Source organism: Prionailurus bengalensis, chromosome B3 (genome assembly GCF_016509475.1).
Source record: "Prionailurus bengalensis isolate Pbe53 chromosome B3, Fcat_Pben_1.1_paternal_pri, whole genome shotgun sequence".
Taxonomy (NCBI): Eukaryota; Metazoa; Chordata; class Mammalia; order Carnivora; family Felidae; genus Prionailurus; species Prionailurus bengalensis.
In genome coordinates, this window is record NC_057355.1 from 452573 (window position 1) to 470337 (window position 17765).

The 17765-nt window shown below is 48.2% G+C and overlaps 1 protein-coding gene across 1 annotated transcript; it reads right to left on the reverse strand.

Moving 5' to 3' along the window:
• Positions 1-5461: 5461 nt before the first annotated feature.
• PSMA4 (proteasome 20S subunit alpha 4) lies at positions 5462-13564 on the reverse strand. The gene is made up of 9 exons (XM_043554571.1): positions 13202-13564; positions 11594-11619; positions 11309-11351; positions 10752-10914; positions 9211-9288; positions 8384-8472; positions 7810-7940; positions 6964-7087; positions 5462-5855 (listed from the first exon to the last, which is right to left on the reverse strand). The coding sequence occupies exons 2-9, from the start codon at positions 11594-11596 to the stop codon at positions 5701-5703; spliced, it is 786 nt and encodes a 261-aa protein (XP_043410506.1). The 5' UTR covers positions 11597-11619; positions 13202-13564; the 3' UTR covers positions 5462-5700.
• Between the last annotated feature and the right edge of the window lie 4201 nt (positions 13565-17765).

Below are 17765 nucleotides of genomic sequence, written 5' to 3' on the forward strand. Positions count from 1 at the left end.
TACATACTTAAACTTTTTAAAGAATTTTAATTCCAGTGTAGTTAAAATACAGTGTTTTATGTTCCAGGTATGCAATATAGAGATTCAATTACTCAGTGAATCAAGGTAAGTATACTCTTTTTTTTTTAACGTTTATTTATTATTGAGAGACAGAGAGACACAGAGTGTGAGCAGGGGAGGGGAAGAGAGAGGGGGAGACATAGAATCTGAAGTAGGCTCCAGGCTCTGAGCTGTCAGCACAGACCCTGACGCAGGGCTCGAACTCACAGACCACGAGATCATGACCCGAGCCAAAGTCAGTGGCTCAACCAACTGAGCCACCCAGGCACCCCAAGGTAAGTATATTCTGAATCTCCTTCACCTATCTCACCTGTCCCCCCACCTCCCTCTGGTGCCATCATTGTGTTCTCTGTAGTGAAGAGTCTGTTTCTTGGTTTCTTTTTTGCTCATTTGTTTTGTTTCTTAAATTCCCCCATACAAGTGAGATCATATGGTATTTGTCTTTCTCTGACAGATTTATTTCACTTCACCCCATCCATGCTGTTGTAAATGGCACGGTTTCATTCTTTTTCATCACCGAGGACTATTTCGTTGTACATGTACACCGTATCTTCTTTATCCATTCATCAGTCGATGGACATTTGGGCTGCTTCCATAATTTGGCTACTGTCGATAGTGATACTGTAAACATTGGGGTGCATGTATTCCTTTAAATTAGTGTTTTTGGGGTGGAGAATATCTTTATGTGTATCATACTAACAAGAAATATACACGATTAAGAGCTTTGCCTACCTAAACACAAAAAAACCCTTCGGTTATCAGCATTAAAAAACAAAACCGTAAACACTAAAATGAGAAGGTGCTGTAACGAAGATGAGCTTCTAAGTTAAGTGCCGGGACAGGAAACGGGACAAGGAGATGGGCAGAGCTCGGAAGAAGAAAAAAAATTCTTCTGGAAGAGAAAGAGGGCAAAGCTGACATGGGTTCACTCGCTGTTTAGGGTTCTTTTCTACCAGCCTCCTCCGTCTCAGGCCGAAGCAACAACAAAAATGGAAGCAAGGTTAGGGACAGGTCACCGTGTTCTCGATGCCTTTTTAGCTCAGGGTGTAACTACTTTCGGGAGTCGGAGGCCTGGATCATGCTCTCCTCCTCCTCTCTCATCCTTCATTCCAGGGGCACTCCTCCTCCTCTGTCCCCTTTACTACTGAGACCCTCATCCCTCCCATTTCTGAAGCCTCCCAGCTGGTCTCCCTCCTTGTCTCTTGCCACTTAATCCAGCTCCCGGACTCGAGTTAGAGCGTAACCTGGGTCCCTGATTCACTCAAATCTCTCACAGGATCTGCGAAGCTCTCGTCTCTTTGGTGTACATTTTTCCAACCTCATCTCTGGTCATTAATCATCTTCCCCCGACCAGCTCTGCTCTAGCTCTGCTCAGCTACAGGCTTTCCATAAATATGGGAAGCTGTCCCCTGCCAGGCCTTCACGCCCTCGCCGCAGTTCACAGCCACCAGGGGTCGAGCACGTGTCCACATTAGCAAGCGCTTGATTACAGCCCTGCCTGTCCTGCAAACGGCACATTAATAACTGAGAACGTGTCTTACTCAGCCACAAATTGCCATCACCTAAAATTACCAGGAACATGGTAAATAGGAATAGAAATGAAACTACTTTGTGATTTTTTTTTCAGAACGTGGAATATTTTTGCACTGCTAAGACAAATACTTTCATGGAGCTTTCAAAGTGCCAGACTGTAGAAATTTGGGTCTTGCTTATTTTCTGATTAAGAAAAACACGGAAGCCAAATTATACACAGGAACACATTCCCCACCCCCCACCCCCACATGATTTATTTTTAAAAACACGATTTGTAACTCACCCAAATGAAATCAAGATTTTAAACCTTTAGCTCTTTGGTTTTCTACTTACTCCTATCAAGACTCTCCTGCATTGGTCGTGCCTGTGAGAAAGAGCCCATGTTCTCCCGATGGTTGCTAAGCTACATTCGGGATGCACCAGGCAAGGCCCTGGAAACCAGAGCTAAAAATACGCCACAGAGCGGAGGGAGAGAAGAGGGTGGGAGAGATTCTAGGCTAGTCAGCCTTGGTGCAGGAAAAAACCAGTTAGGGCAGCCCCCGCCCTGCCCCCATCTTTTCCTTTTCCCCCAGCATGAAATTACTTCAACAAAAGGGCGCATCCGTTAAGGTCTTTCCGTCATTAGGATAAAGTTCTGAAGACTTGCTCCAGACGTGGTGGTAAACAGGCTGGGCTCTCGTCCCCTACGGCCTCTGCAGGGCCCACAACTACAGGAAGCGTTGGAGGGGCGGTCAGAGTACAGAAAACCCGCCACTTGTACTGACCTGGATGGAAAAGGAGTGCATTTTAGGGTTTCACTCCAGCGAACCAAGGGCCACCACTCATTCGTCAATCCTTATTTGAAGCCTAACAGTTACGGGCCCATTTCCCTTCCAGGTACCGGAACGCAGCTGCCGAAGCCCCTGCTCCGGAAGCTTGCATTCCAGCGGCGCAGACGGACGGTAAGCAGTCGCTCCGGACGGTGACGAGGGCGTGGGAAACACCCAGGAGGGTGAGAGAGGAGTGCGTGGGGGAGTGGCTGCTCCCGACGTAGCCCAAGACCCAAGAAGAGGACGTTCGAACAGGAGGGAGCAGGCTATGCGGACGTTCCCAGGGAAGGGTGTCCTCAAGGCAGAGGGACTGGCAAGAACAGAGGCCCTGGGGCGGACGAGGCTTGGTCTCTCAGGGGACAGCCAGGCTCGCCCGGATGCACACAGTGTGAGGAGGGCGCACTGGTGGAGGAGAGGGCAGCAGTGGGGCCGGACACAGGACACCTGAGCAGGAAGGGCGGCCACCGCGGCATCTCGAGCAAAGCGGTATCACAGTGGCTGCCGTCCCGGGAACTGAAGGACAGGAAGGAAACGGAAGCAGACCAGTCACAAGGCTGCTGAAACCGGCAGCGTGGGGCTGTGGCCACAGGGTCCCTGCTGGGCAAACCATCTACCTGCGTCTGTGCGCAGCGGGACTGAAAGGGTCGATTTACATCACACAGCGGATCCTCATTAGATTCTGCAGTTGCAAATTTGCTTGTGACCCCAAACCCACGTCACCGCAGACGTGCAATGATCTGAATTGTCTGACGTGCGTGTTCCCAGCTGAGATCAAAAGAGGGGACACTGCCTCCACGCCTCAGCTCTGGCACTGTAAACCAGTGTTTTTCTTTAGCTCTATTTTGCGCCAGTTTTCCCATCTTTGTGCTGTCGGTGATTGTGCTGAAATGCCCCGAAGCATAGTGCTGAAGTGCTGGCTAGTGTTAAGTGCAGGAAGGCTGCTAAGCCTTACAGAGGAAATGCACTAGACAAGCTTCACTTAAGTGTTGCAGCTGTTGGCCCTGAGTTCAAGATTAATGAATTACCAACATGTATTAAGAGGTCTTTAACAGAGAGACATAAAACAAAGTTACATATTGATTGGTTGACGCAAGTGTTGCGGCCAGAGACTCATAGGCACCTTCCGTGGGATCTCCCCAGCAGCCATGGTTCAGCACTTGCTGATTCAGCGTTCATAATGAACTTCTAGAACAAAGCTACTACGAGTAACAGCATCCAACTGTATAAATTAGAGTAAAAGGAAACCTAGGGGAGCCTGGGGGGGGGGTGGTTCAGTTGTTCAGGCATCGACTCGGTTTCAGTTCATCTTCTCACGTTTCATGGGATGGAGCCCAACGGGCTCAGCGCCAACAGCATGGAGCCTGCTTGGGATTCTCTCCCTCTCTCTGCCCCTCCCCCAGTTGCACATGATCTCTAAAAACAAAAACAAAAAAAGGAAATTTAGATTTAAAAAGCACTACGTCAAGGCACCTGGGGGGCTCAGTCGGTTAGGCGCTGACTCTTGTTTCGGCTCAGGTCATGGTCTCACGGTTCATGGGTTCAAGCCCCGCATCAGGCTCTCTGCTGACAGCACAGAGCCTGCTTTGGATCCTCGGTCTCCCTCTCTCTGCCCCTCCTCCACTCACATTCTCTCTCTCTCAAAATAAACAAACAAACAAACAAAAAAAGCACTGTCAAAGGTGGGTTGAAAAAACACCTTAGCATGAACACAAGGTTAGTGTGCACAAAGCACCCGAAATGGCTATTCCCTAAGAGCACGTGGTAGGGATTCGGCTGAGATTCCACGTCTGATTGCCTGACAACAGGCGAGATGGGTTAGCTATGGCTGGGTGTGCTGGTTCTCATCCCTGGCAGAAGCCCCTGGTGGGAGTGGAGTGGAGGGTGGTATTTAAAGAACTGCTACTGTCAGGGTCCCACCCCAGAGGTTGGTTCCATGGATACGGAGTACAGCCTGGGCACAGGAGGCATAAAAGCTCTCCCAGGGATTCTCAAACTTTAGTATACGCAGAACACACAGTTTGTTAACACTGACTGCTGGGCTCTACTCCGAGATTTTTACTCAGTCGTTCTGGGATGGGATGCCAGAATTTGCACTTCTAGTCAATTCCCAGGTGATGCTGACATGGTCCGCACAAGGACGTTTTACATAGCACTGCCCCACAGTACTTCCGTCAAAGAACTTTATCCTAAATGACAGCAAAACTCGGCAATGAGAATCCCTTCTGTCACATCTAAACTATTCTCTTTGGTTTCACTTTTCTCTGTGGCCCTAATTTCTCTTGCACAAACCTTCCACGTGGCTTTGGGAAGCCTGCCCATCACAGGGTCCTCAGCGTTCCCTCCTTGTGCGCCCAACATCAATTCTGGCTTGGCCTGGCCTCACGTGCTTCCTCAGAACAATCCTGGAGAGGAGACAGGCCGTCCAGCCAGCCAGAGAAGTGTGCGCCCCTCTGTGAAAGGACAGCTCTGACTGACAGACCTGCTAAGCCCACCTGGAGTGGAGGGGCGAAAAGCCAGAACACAAACCCCATAGATGAGAGGAAGGATAAACTGAACATAATGTATCTCGGGTACAGGGGTGAGATCTGAAAGGGACACACAGGGGCTTCGCGGGGACTGTTTCTGAGGCTGCTTAGCAGGGACACAGGGTTTCCTTTAATTATGCCTTTCATACTTTGTTAACTATGCGCACGCATGTGTGTATGTGTGTGCACGTGCGCCCACACGATTTTACGCCCAGGATGATTACCCATCAACAGCACAGGCTGGCAACACCAAGGGGAAGAAGATGACTCTTGCATCACCGGATCTTGCTCTATTGGAGGCCAAGAGAGGGATGGCTCAACTTTGCTCAAGTTGGGCTACAGGGTCTCCAAATAGCAGGGGGACAACTAAGGAAATCCTGAGTGCACAATCCCGCCTTTCTCTTTGTATGAAGTTTACACGCCGTCAGTTGTGACATCTCACTAGAAGTGACTGCAAAGGCCGCCGGAGTACATTTAGCTCGTGATCCCCGGACCTTCAGGGATCACGGCTACGGAGAATATCTTCCTTCACCATTTCCATTCTTTCCAAGTTTTATTCCCCAAAACAAGGGTGGAGGGATTGGGGCGTCCGTGACGAGTAATCGTCAATACAAGATCTGAGTGGACAGAGACAGCAAGGACCCAAGCGACCTGGTGCCATCCTGGTCTCCCACCACACAAGCCGAAACAAGTCAGAGCTTTCGCAGGGTGAAAAGGACAGCACGGACACTGAAATGGCCCCAGGTGAGTTACAAAACCCATGGTCCTTCCTTCTATTTTTCCTTTTCTTTCTGTTCTTTTTCTTTCTTCTCGCGCTCAGCTTTAGCTTCTTCTTCTTCATGGTTTTTGATCAACTGCTCCACCTCTTTCTGTTTGAGGACTCTGATGACCGTCTTCCCGTTCTCTCTTGTTAGGGTGGCGATTTCCACTGGAAGTGAGCACACGCACTTGTGTTACAGGCGGGCACACTCGGCAAACAAACTCAACAGTCCCAGCTCTTCCCTGGAGCCGAGGCCCCCACTCTCCATGCCGTGTGCTGTGTACGATTCACGGGTACTCTGACGGCAATAAAATACCTCCCATCTTGTGAAGTTCCTATCAACCCTTTCACTTAAGTGTCCCCCCTCTGGCCTATTAGCTGTGACGACCAGATGGAACCACAGCCTCCCTGCTGGAACCTCTGAAGGTGCAGAGAATCTCTAACCAGTGATTATACTCATTTTTCATGGACTTTCGAAACCTCTTTTTAAAACAAAGGCATGAAAAGCAGTTCCCATGACCACAGATGAGAAAAGTAAACTGATACCAAAGAAGGAATTTTGAGAGCAGAGGAAATGGGAGTACGACCTCCTTGAAATTGGTAGAACTAGACAAAAAGGGGGCAGCCTGCAAGTAAACTGCATTTTCTAAGGAACAAGAGGAGCTAAATTATCCTAAACAGAATCAATACATTAATTCACCATAGTTTTTGAAAAACATTACTTAGAAATATTGTATTCTGTGGTTATATGATTTAAGCTACATAAAGTATTTAAAATTGCAAATATGGCATCACATGAGAGATCAGGAGATTCAAAAGAGCAGAGGATACCACAGCTCCTGCAAAAGTCATCCCTTGGATAAAGCATAAGATACATTAAAAAAAAAAAAAAGCATAAGATACATATGTATAAATACCTAATCACACGCATGTTCTTCATCATATGTACGCACACACAGATATCACCGTCAAGAAGCTGGTAAGACAATTATCAACTAAAAGTAGCACAACTCAGATCTCTAGCTATGAACACGGAGAACATTCAGGCTCGGGATGTACTGTGGGATTACGGCCCCACAACTTCCCAGTGGTCTTGACCTTGGTCAAGTCACTTAACCCCACTAAGCCCTAGTGTCCTCACTTAGGACACAGGTATAAGGCCACCCAATTCGTAAGGTTGAGGTTTCAAAGAACTGTGACAAGGTGGCCTAACACAGGAGCCGCTCAACTGCTTCTCTCACAAAGCGAACCAATCAGAGGAGTGGACATCGATTACCTTTTTCAGCAGAGAGTTTACTCACATCCATGGTCTTATTTAGGACTTTGATAGCTAAAGCAAGTGCTGACTTCAAAGTCATTTCTCCTTCTTTGTAGTCTTGTTTTAACATTGACACAGCCGCCTATAAAACATAACGGAGAATCAACAAAGAATTTTCTTTAAATTCTCACATTTTTTAGGAATATGAATTAGTCAGAATAATAATGGCTGAATTATTACGGGCGTTATAAGCAACACACACAATTTCAATGGCAGGAGGGCAGACCCGGAACAGGTGAACAGGGCTGTTGGTGCTGTATGAATGGGATCTTTAGCCAGGACTCCCAGGACCTCCAAGGGACTTGTGATAGAACTCAAAGGATCTGAGAACTAGGACGCAGAAAAAATTACACCTTATTTTCACGACTTCTAACTGAAAATTAGCATTTCCAGGCACCTGGGTGGCTCAGCTGGTTAAGCGTCTGATTCTTGATTTCGGCTCAGGTCTTGGTCTCACAGTTTGAGATCGAGCCCCGCATCGGGCTGCTTGCTGACAGCACGGAGCCTGCTTGGGATTCTCCCTGCCTCCCTCCCTCCTTATCTGCACCTCCCCCATGCGTGCCCTCTCTCTCAGAACAATAAACTTAAGAAAAAAAATTAGCATTTCCTTCCATTATAAACGTAGACAGTAAGTCCCAGTAGTAGCACTACCTGCGACTTCATTACCAATAGAAATTGAAGGTATTTGCATATCACATAAGGTTGTGGCAACTATTTTCAAATAGATCACGTTCACTGCTACTTCAAAATTATGGTGGTTATTAGATCTTTTGCTAGATTTTACAGCAACACAAAAATACTCACAGCACTATTATTTCCAATGCATGTGGCTTTCCATCCTCCGTAATTCCCGCTGGGGTCACTCTGGTAGAGCTGAAAACCGTAGTGCTTATCCCAGCCGATGTAAAGCAGGGACACGCCAAAGGGACGTTTTCCTTTAACAGCACAACAAACAGCATCTAGATCAGCACTGCTGCTACCTGAGCCCAGCGAGTGGCACTGGCCCTGCTCTGGGAAGTTAAGCATTCATAAACTGCTTTGTTTTCTGAACGCTGGTGATAAGCTCTGTCCAAACTTCCACTTTCGTCTCCAGGATTTGGACACAGCCAAGAAAGGGAATAAAGAACAGAGGAGCGATGCTGAATTTCATTATTACGTAAAAAGCAATTTGTTTCCAGATTTGAAAATGGCATCACGGCCTTTCAGTGGTCTATTAGCAAAACATATAACAATCTACATAGTGGAAGCCAATTAGTTCACGAAGCAGGGATGTATAAAAAGTGTTTTCTTATTTCAATTTCTTTTTACTACCTCAAAAAGGTCACTACTCATAAAATGGTTTAACTTTCTGGAACACGACTTCCAAAAACTTCAGTACCTCCAAACTGTGTATAAGCTTGTTTGATATCACAAAGTGCCGTGACCAACTGCTCACAAGGAATTGGCTCCTGATACTGTAACAAATACCTAGAATAAAGAAATTGGCATATTAACAACTTTCCCTAAAACACAGATACACTCTAAGCAAAATACCCTCTGAAAAGAAATCTGTGCCACAAGGACACTAAGAGTCCGTGTAATTTGAAGCAGGGAGTAGAGCATGGTAAGTAACATTTTACACCCTTGCTTTAAAAATTTTGTAATTTATGGGGCGCCTGGGTGGCTCAGTCGGTCGAGCGGCCGACTTCGGCTCGGGTCAGGATCTCACGGTCCGTGAGTTCGAGCCCCGCGTCGGGCTCTGGGCTGACCGCTCAGAGCCTGGAGCCGGTTTCCGATTCTGTGTCTCCCTCTCTCTCTGCCCCTCCCCCGTTCATGCTCTGTCTCTCTCTGTCCCAAAAATAAATAAACGTTGATTTAAAAAAAAAAAAAATTTTGTAATTTTTGGGGCACCAGGGTGGCTCAGTCAGTCAAGCATCTGACTTCGGCTCAGGTCATGATCTCGCAGTTCACGGGTTTGAGTCCCATATCAGATTCTGTGCTGACAGAGCCTGGAACCTGCCTCAGATTCTGTGTCTCCCTCTCTCTCTGCCCCTCCCCGACTCGTGCTGTGTCTCTCTCTCAAAAATAAAGAAACATTAAAATTTTTTTTTTTGTAATTTTCAGTTAATAGATTTTTTAACATCTTCCACCTTTGGAAATAAGAGTTCTCCTTGCAAACATCAAGACTAATTTACGTACCATCAGTTACGCTATTTATGACCATACCTCTGTGCAATGAGCCTCAGTTCATTAGTCAGAACATTAGCATCAGAAGTTATGCCTGCCACACTGCAAGCCATGTCCCTTGAGGAAAAGAAAGACATTGATGTGTGAGCAGAGAAATGTCTGGGAGGGGTATTCACAAGTACTGAGAAGTGAAGTTCTGTTAGAAATTCACCATGCTGGCTCCACAGCCACTACACTTTCCAACAAAAGCCACTTACGTTTCATCTTTATAGACTTTCAACTGATGTCATTCAACATAAAAAATAAATACGCCCTTAAATTTTTCTACAGACGTAGTTACCATCACTGCTCCGTGAACAGGGCAAGAGTAACACTAAGAAGCTGAAGTAAATCTCAAGAAGACTCATCCACAAAGACAACAAAGGTTTGGCCAAACAGGAAGACAGGCTACTTCACACCCTCGGGTAGCAGTGTGCTTTCCTCTAGGCCTGGCTTCATGGAGGTGAAGGAGAGGGGACCGGCGGGAAGGGTATTTTATAAGCCTGCCTAGGAGACCCAGGACTATGCTCACCCTGAGGGTGCACTTCCTTTCTCTGTCCCCATTCCCTGAGGTCTGCCCTGACTCTCCTACAGCCTCCACACCCTCGGTCATACCTGGCAAACCTGCAGACAGTGACTCCGCAGAGGGAGAACACTCCTTTGATGAGCGTATCAGAAAGGCCTTGCACCAGTGATCATCTGGCCCATCACCGAAGGGAAGGTCTGCTCTCTGCCAGCTGCAAAGCCCCGCACACCCAAGTGTACCGGAATCTCACTAATGTACAGGGCTTGGCTAAACTGCTCCCAGACCTCCAGGAGGGCTGCTGTTTGGTAACAGTCCATATAATTCAACAAAACTCCTGAGCAGTCACTCTGAACAATGCTTTGAGGGTCTGCTATAAGCAGACACTCTGCTAGTTAGATTTGTTTCACTCAACTGCCATAACCACTCTAGTGGCCTGAGACCCAGAGAAGTTAAACATCAGTGTAGGGTCACACAGCGTTTAACCAAAATTTGGGGCACATGGGTGGCTCAGTCAGTTAAATGCCCAACTTCGTCTCAGGACATGATATCACTGTTCATGGGTTCAAGCCCCATGTCAGGCTCTGTGTTGACAGCTCAGAGCCTGGAACCTGCTTCGGATTCTGTGCCTCCCTCTCCTCTCACTGCCCCTTCCCCACTCACGCTCTGTCTGTCTCTCTCTCTCTCAAAAAATAAACAAACGAAAGGAGAAGAGAAGAGAAGAGAAGAATAAATTAACTAATTAACCCAAATTTGTGTGACTACCAAGCCTGTGCTCTTATCACTACACAATGTGGTTTCTCCACTAAGGGCTTGGCTCTGCATTTAAAAAGAATAACACATCGTCCTGGGCCTCAAGGAGGTTTTAAACAAGGTAAATTAAAAACAAAAATTCTCAGAGGTAAAAACAACTGTTCAATTTTACTATGTCACATGGAATGCCTCCCAAAATATGTGCAATGTCACTTAAGTGAGAAAGGGAGACATTTTACATTCCCTTCCCGAAGATCTCACTTACTCATTCAGTTTGTAAATTTTTTCAGAGAAAAAAACTTCATCCAGAAGCTTGTGGATGTTGCGTCTCTCTGCAGCAAGCAAAACACCATCGTTGGCTAAAATCCCCAAGCAGGTGCCTGCATGTCCAATAGCCTCCATGGCATACTCAACTTGGTACAAGCGACCTACAAGACACAGGCAGTGAGTAGCGAAGCACCACTGGTCCCAGAGAATCAGCAACAACCCTGGCAGGCTGCAAACGAGAGGCCCACTGTGACCCCTCTGTGAGGCACGAAGCCAACCTGGTGACCATGATCAGTCCCAAGCACAAAAAGGACAAACAACTTAGCAAGGATTAAAAAAAAGTTTGTAGGGGCCCCTGGCTGGCTCAGTGGGAAAAGCATGCAACTCCTGATCTCAGGGTGGTGGGTTCGAGCCCCACGTGGGCCATAGAAAGCACTTAAATAATAAAACTTAAAAAAAAAAAAAAAAAGCCTGTAGATTTTTTTTTCTCCTTTCAGGTCAAACTCTTTAAAGACATTTTTTATTTGAAATAGATTAAACAATTTCCATTTTTACCTTCCGGAGAAAATATAGTGGTCCGGGAGTCATATCTTCGAGACTGCAAAGGAAAAACGTACAGTTGACTCCTACCGCCGAAAGTAAGCCCATCCCTGCAAGCCCACAAACCATCTTATGAAACAGATGCTGGCAGGCAGGGCTCAGGGCACGGGAAGAAAGCGATAAGGAAGAAGACACCACTCCAGCTCTTTTTCCTTCCATTCCAACTTTCTCATACGCGTCTACGGGTGCAAGCAATAGGATTTATGAGGCAACAACTTGCTGGCATGTGTATCAACTCACCATGTTTTCTGAACTTTGTAAAATTCCTGTAAAAAAAAAAATAAGATCATTATTAAAAATGAAGTTTACAATTTTTTTTTTAAATTTTTTTTTTCAACGTTTATTTATTTTGGGGACAGAGAGAGACAGAGCATGAACGGGGGAAGGGCAGAGAGAGAGGGAGACACAGAATCGGAAACAGGCTCCAGGCTCTGAGCCGTCAGCCCAGAGCCCGTCAGCCCAGAGCCCGACGCGGGGCTCGAACTCACAGACCGCAAGATCGTGACCTGGCTGAAGTCGGACGCTTAACCGACTGTGCCACCCAGGCGCCCCAAAGTTTACAATTTAAAGAGCATTTTGTAACTTAAAAAAAAAATCTGTTTTGTTCACTCCCTTCCATCATCTAACATTTTCAGTGTACCAGGCACTATGCTAAATGCATACCAAATTTTGGAATACCAAAAAGGGTGAGATCAATCCCTTTCCTGAAGAGTTTACAGTCTGGCATTCAGGTGAGGGAGGCAGAAACAGACAATTATAAGGCAATGTGGAAACAGGTGCCAAGAGCACAGTAGGAAGCAGGATGGGGAGAAAAAAATCAAGAAAGTATACTCTGAGAAACAAATACAAAAAAATGAACCCAAGTTAGAGAGACATGGGAGAGGCAGAAATAAGGCTAAGAACCATTAGGCCTAAGAGGAAAAGTGGGAGAAGGCAGAAGGGAAGAGCAGTCCAGGCAGAGGAGAAAGCCTGCTCTAAGGGCACCGAGGCAGGACAGCTCCATGGGCAAGAGACAAACTGCTCAATTTAAAAGAATCTGAAGAAGCTAGAGAGCTAAGTATACAGATGCACGCAGAGCCTTGAATGCCAAGGTAAGAGGCTGACGCTTTCTCCAGAGTGATTCAGAGCCCCAACTTAGAGCAGGTGGGGGTGGTAATCTTAGATTCCCCATTACCATTCCTGCAAAAGTCAAAATTGGGGCTCAGCGCGAATTAATGGAAATGCCAAACTTCAGATTGCAAAGTCCATTTTCCTAAATCCCGGAGCATCGGGAATGGAGACTGGCAAAATATGCTGGGATCAAGTCCTGAAGGGTCCACGGGCCCAAGTAAAAACTGTGAATTTTATCTCCCAAGCAATGGGGCTCAACTGAAAGACTGTGGGGTTAAGAGCCACAGGAGCTGGCTGGCATTTAGACATATCACGGCGGCTGAAGAGAGACTGAAGAAAAGGTAACCAGTTACGAGGCTGTTACAACAGGCAGGTGAAAGGTAAGGACGGCCCTGAACACAGCCTCCAGGCGCGACAACTTTCGAGTACTGACCCTCCCGAGCGACACCTCCATCCCGCCTGCGCGACTACGACCCCAGCCCGGACCCCGGCCCCGACGTGCGCGTGAGATCCAAGTATGGACCCCAGCAGGGCCTCTGCCCGGACGCGCGCCCCCCGCAGCCGAGCCCCACGGCGGCCGGCCGGTCGCCGAGGAGGCGGGTGCAGAGTCATGGCACCAGGGCGCCTCGGTGCCGGCTGCAGGCCGAGAGCGCTCCGCCGCGTCGCTCGTGGTCCCTGCCCGCAGGGAGAGCGGCCAGGCTTCCGCGGACAAAGGCTCACCCAGGGGCAAAGGCTCACCAGAGGGACACGCGGAAGAGTGGAGACCTACAAGGACACTCTCCTCGCGGGACACAACCCGCCGCCGCCGCCACTACCAACTCCGAGTGGCCGCTGCCAATATGGCGCCCGCGCGTGCGCAGAGCGCCCCGAGACCCGGAAGTCCCGGGAGCGGGGCCGGCGCTGGCGGCGGGGGCGGGAGCGGGGTCCCCGCGGCTGGGGGCGCGGCCGGGCGGGCGCCGCGGCCCCGACGGGAGGAAGCGTGGCCGTCGTGAATTCCCCTCTCTGAGCCCGGCGCCCTGTTTGCAGTGTGACCGTGGGTTCCAGTTCCGCGAGATCCGCCGCAGGCCTGGGACGTGCGCTGAACGGCGCCGGGAGCCCCTGGGGGCCCCTCCCGGGCGGCCGCGCACCCGCGGGGCGGAGAGGGCGCGGGGCGGGGTGGGGGGCTCTGCTCGGGGCGTGGGGGGCCCGGGGCGGACTCCCCCGTCCTGCCGGCTTCCTCGGTCTCTGTGACTCTGTGCTGGTTCCCTAACTAACAGCGTGTTGGGAAAATAACTGGCTGTTTTGCTTTTAAGGTCACAGTAGCAATCGTGCGGACCTGTTAATTGCTTAACTATTCCTGCCCTGTTCTCAAATGGTGCCACGCTCGTAAGGCTTGACCCTGCGTCCCACCTCCTTCCTGAATCTGTCCTTCCTTCCTTCCTGAATCTGTCGTCTTACTGCTGGCACAGGTGTTTCTGGACACAGAGCAAGTTCTGATAGGATTCACACGTTTGGGGAGAACTTTACCTTGGTCTCCTCAACCTTCTTCCTCGTTGAAAAGGATCGCTGGACCACCCTAGTTAAGGCAATACCTACATCAACATGCATTTGTCTTTACTGACGTGTGTTCGTTACCCGTCTCTCCTCCCTGCCCTTTTTTCCATCCAGCTTCACTTCAGCCCCTCTGTAAACCACCGATTCACGCTTTAAGTTTCTCTGTGTTACCAGGTTGACCAGACCTGGGTTCACATGTAGTCATGTGCTCTTAGTCTCCTCCAGGAAGAGGCCCAGAGGACAGCGATTTTGTCCTCTTCCTGTTGGGTGAAAAGTTAATACTGGGGGGATCTTCACTTTTAATTTTTTTTTTTTTAACATTTATTTATTTTTGAGACAGGAAGAGACAGAGCATGAACAGGAGAGGGTCAGAGAGAGGGAGACACAGAATCTGAAACACGCTCCAGACTCTGAGCTGTCAGCACAGAGCCTGATGCGGGGCTCGAACTCACGGACCGCAAGATCATGACCTGAGCTGAAGTCGGCCGCTTAACCAACTGAGCCACCCAGGCGCCCCTGGGGGGATCTGCACTTTGAAGAGGAGGCTGCCTGGGAATGAGTTGTATTTTGAGGCCTTTCCTGTCATTTCTGCTTCCTGGGCACACGAGGACAGGAGCCAAAATGACAGAAGGCCCCACCCAGACCGGTGGTGCTCTGAGGGCATCCTCAGGTGATGTTAACTAACTCAGAACCACCGGGGATTCCTGCCACCTTAGTTCATTCTGCAGAATTAAGCAAGTGTTAGCTCAGAGTTTTAAGTGAGAGGCAGAATCTCAGGTCAACAGAAGACAGATCGGTTGAGATAAAAAGGCAGAAGAAAGGATGAGCCTGACAAGTTTGGGATGGAGCAGTTCAGTCTGGCCAGAATAAATAGGACCAAAAAGGAAGTAAAGGCAGAAAAGCATCTGAGGTCAATTTATAAGAGGCCTTCAATGCCAGAATTTTTTTCGTCAGTAAGAGGGAGGATCAAAGTGATGTTTTAGGATGGTGAGGCCCCACAATGTCCCAGCCCACGTGTTCCTCTTACAGCGTGGTGTGAATGCTTCCCATTCAGAGGTCCTGTGTCTCCTTGCCTTGAATCTGGGTGGGCCTGTGACTTACAGTGGTCGGCCATAAAAGATGATATATTTCTGCCTTGTCCTCTTGGGATGGTCATTCTTAGAATGCAGAGAGGTATTCTGCCACAAGCCGAGACGAGGTCCCAGCATCACCTGCCAGGTATGTGAGTGAAGATTGCTCCAGAAGGTTTTAGTCCCCGTGAATTTCCCTCAACCATCGAATCTCCCTTAGTGCTCAAGTCTTCCCGACTGAGGGCCAAGCATTTGTAGAACAGAGACAAGCCATCCCAGCGCCTGTCTGAATTTATACCTGCAGAATCCATGAGATAATAAAATGATTGAGATTTAAGCCTACGGTTGGGGTAAGTTCTTGGTTAAACTGCCACACGGTAGTATATGTAGCTAGAGTTGTTATCTGCCTCTAGGACGGTGGCTGTAGGTTGGAGAGATTAAGGATAGGAATATCGGAACGTAGGGTTCTCTTGCAGTACAAGAGGGTTTAAGAGCCTGGACAGAAAAAGACACTGGCAAGAGCAGAGTCTCTCTTGTGCACGTGGTACTGATCCCCAGATCTAGGAATGGGTTTTCTCCCCATGGGTCGAAAGGACCAGAGACTGGCACTTGTAGAGATGCACTCACTCCAGCCGTTTAAGGGTGTGCTCTGAGGGTGACATTCAAGATTCAGTTCATTTTTTCTGGTCCCTAATTTCCTGGATGTCAAGCTTGATTAACAAACAAAAAATGGGAGTGCCAGTCTGGCTCAGTCAGTTTGATCTCAGGGTCTTAAGCTCGAGCCTCACTTTGGGAGTACAGATTACTTTACAAAATAAGTAAAACAAAATCTTTAAGAAAAATACAATGCCTTACATTGGGAAGTGTGAATGCTTTCATGTACGTGATCTCATTTGATCCCAACACAGTCGTGTTCACGCGCATGCGCTTGCATGGGGGGTGGGAGGAGAGGGTTGCGACCCTGGCCCTGGCTGTCTCTGAGCAAATCCCTTGTCTGAAAATGGGGATTAGAGGCGCCTGGATGGCTTAGTCGGTTTAGCACTGACTTTTGCTCAGGTCGTGATCTCACAATTCGTGAGTTCGAGCCCCGTGCTGGGCTCTGTGCCGACAGCTCCGAGCCTGGAGCCTGCTTCAGATTCTGTGTCTCCCTCTCTCTCTGCACCTCCCCCGCTTACACTCTGTGTGTGTGTGTGTCTCTCTCAAATATAAACTTAAAAAATTTTTTTTCAATGGGGATTAATCATACCACTACTTCTCTCATGGGTTTGTTATAGAGATAAAATGAGATAATGCATGTAAAATAATATGACATAGTAAGAAATACAGGTTTAGTCTTCGTCCAGGTTCTGGCAGAAAGCTTCTAGAACCCTTGTAATCTCCGGAATGGTAGGGGATAAGCCCCTATCAACTACACACTAATAGGGCGACTGCAGAGGCAGGGAAGCAACAGCTATTTATATAGACTGAAAGGGACAGCTATTGAACGGGGGTTTGCATGGCAAGGGTTGTAGACTTGAGTCGTCTTAGAGAACGGATAGTTAGACCCACAAGAATAAGTAAACAGACACTTAATAAATCACACTGAAGGAGACGTGCAGAGAAATCAGTGAAGGAAACAGTGGTATCATTAACATCAAGTATACAGTGAACCACTGTTCACCAACATCACATTTTCTCTTTTTTTTAATGTTTTTTTAATCATTTTTGAGAGTGAGACAGAGCATGAGTCGGGGAGGGGCAGAGAGAAAGAGGGAGACACAGAATCCAAAGCAGGCTCCAGGCTCCGAGCCGTCAGCGCAGAGCCCGGCACGGGGCTCGAACCCTCATGACCTGAGCCAAAGTCGGACGCTCAACTGACTGAGCCCTCCAGGCGCCCCACCAACATCACATTTTCATGTGTAAAGAGCCACAAATGAGACAGGTTTGGGGGACATCTTAGAGACTTTCTTAGTATCAATCGAAAACTGACCGTTGTATTTGTGCCTCGGGAGTCATGGCCCTGCCTGTGTGTCCTCTCACCTCCTTGCAGGTCCAGTATCTTCCAGCATCGGTCTCTAGAGTTCCAGCTTCAAGTGCCCTCTCAAAGGCAGACTTTTTCTCAGGAACACCATCTGTGTTTCCTCCTAAGGCATCTTAGTCTCTGCCTTATCTTCTCCAACCTTTCTTTTAGCATACATGAATTTTGCAAATATTTTTTGAAACCATGGGGAAAGCACTGTATCGGGTGCAAAACAAAAAAAGGGGAGACAAAAAATTGTTTCACAGTCTCTGCCCTCAAATAGCTCTTGGACCACATGACTACGCAGCCATCATCTGTGATACCGAGTGATGTGCCATGGAAAAGACAGCACAGGGTTCTAGAGACACAGAGCAATAGGAGAAGTCTTCACAGAATTGGTGATATGACAGTGAGACCTCTGTGCTACACTCGGTAATTTAAAGTACGTGAACATGTCTATGTTTGTGTTCCTTTCAAAGCGTAAAACAGTCATTGATCTTGGGGCTGGAATATATACACCTTGAGAGATTGACTGAGTCAAAACATCACTCTGTGTTTTATACATGAGGCAAGCAAGACCCACAGAAAGACACGCTTGCTCAGGGGGCACTTTCTTAGACTTAAAAAGTGGTTGTGACGGGGCGCCTGGGTGGCGCAGTCGGTTGAGCGTCCGACTTCAGCCAGGTCACGATCTCGCGGC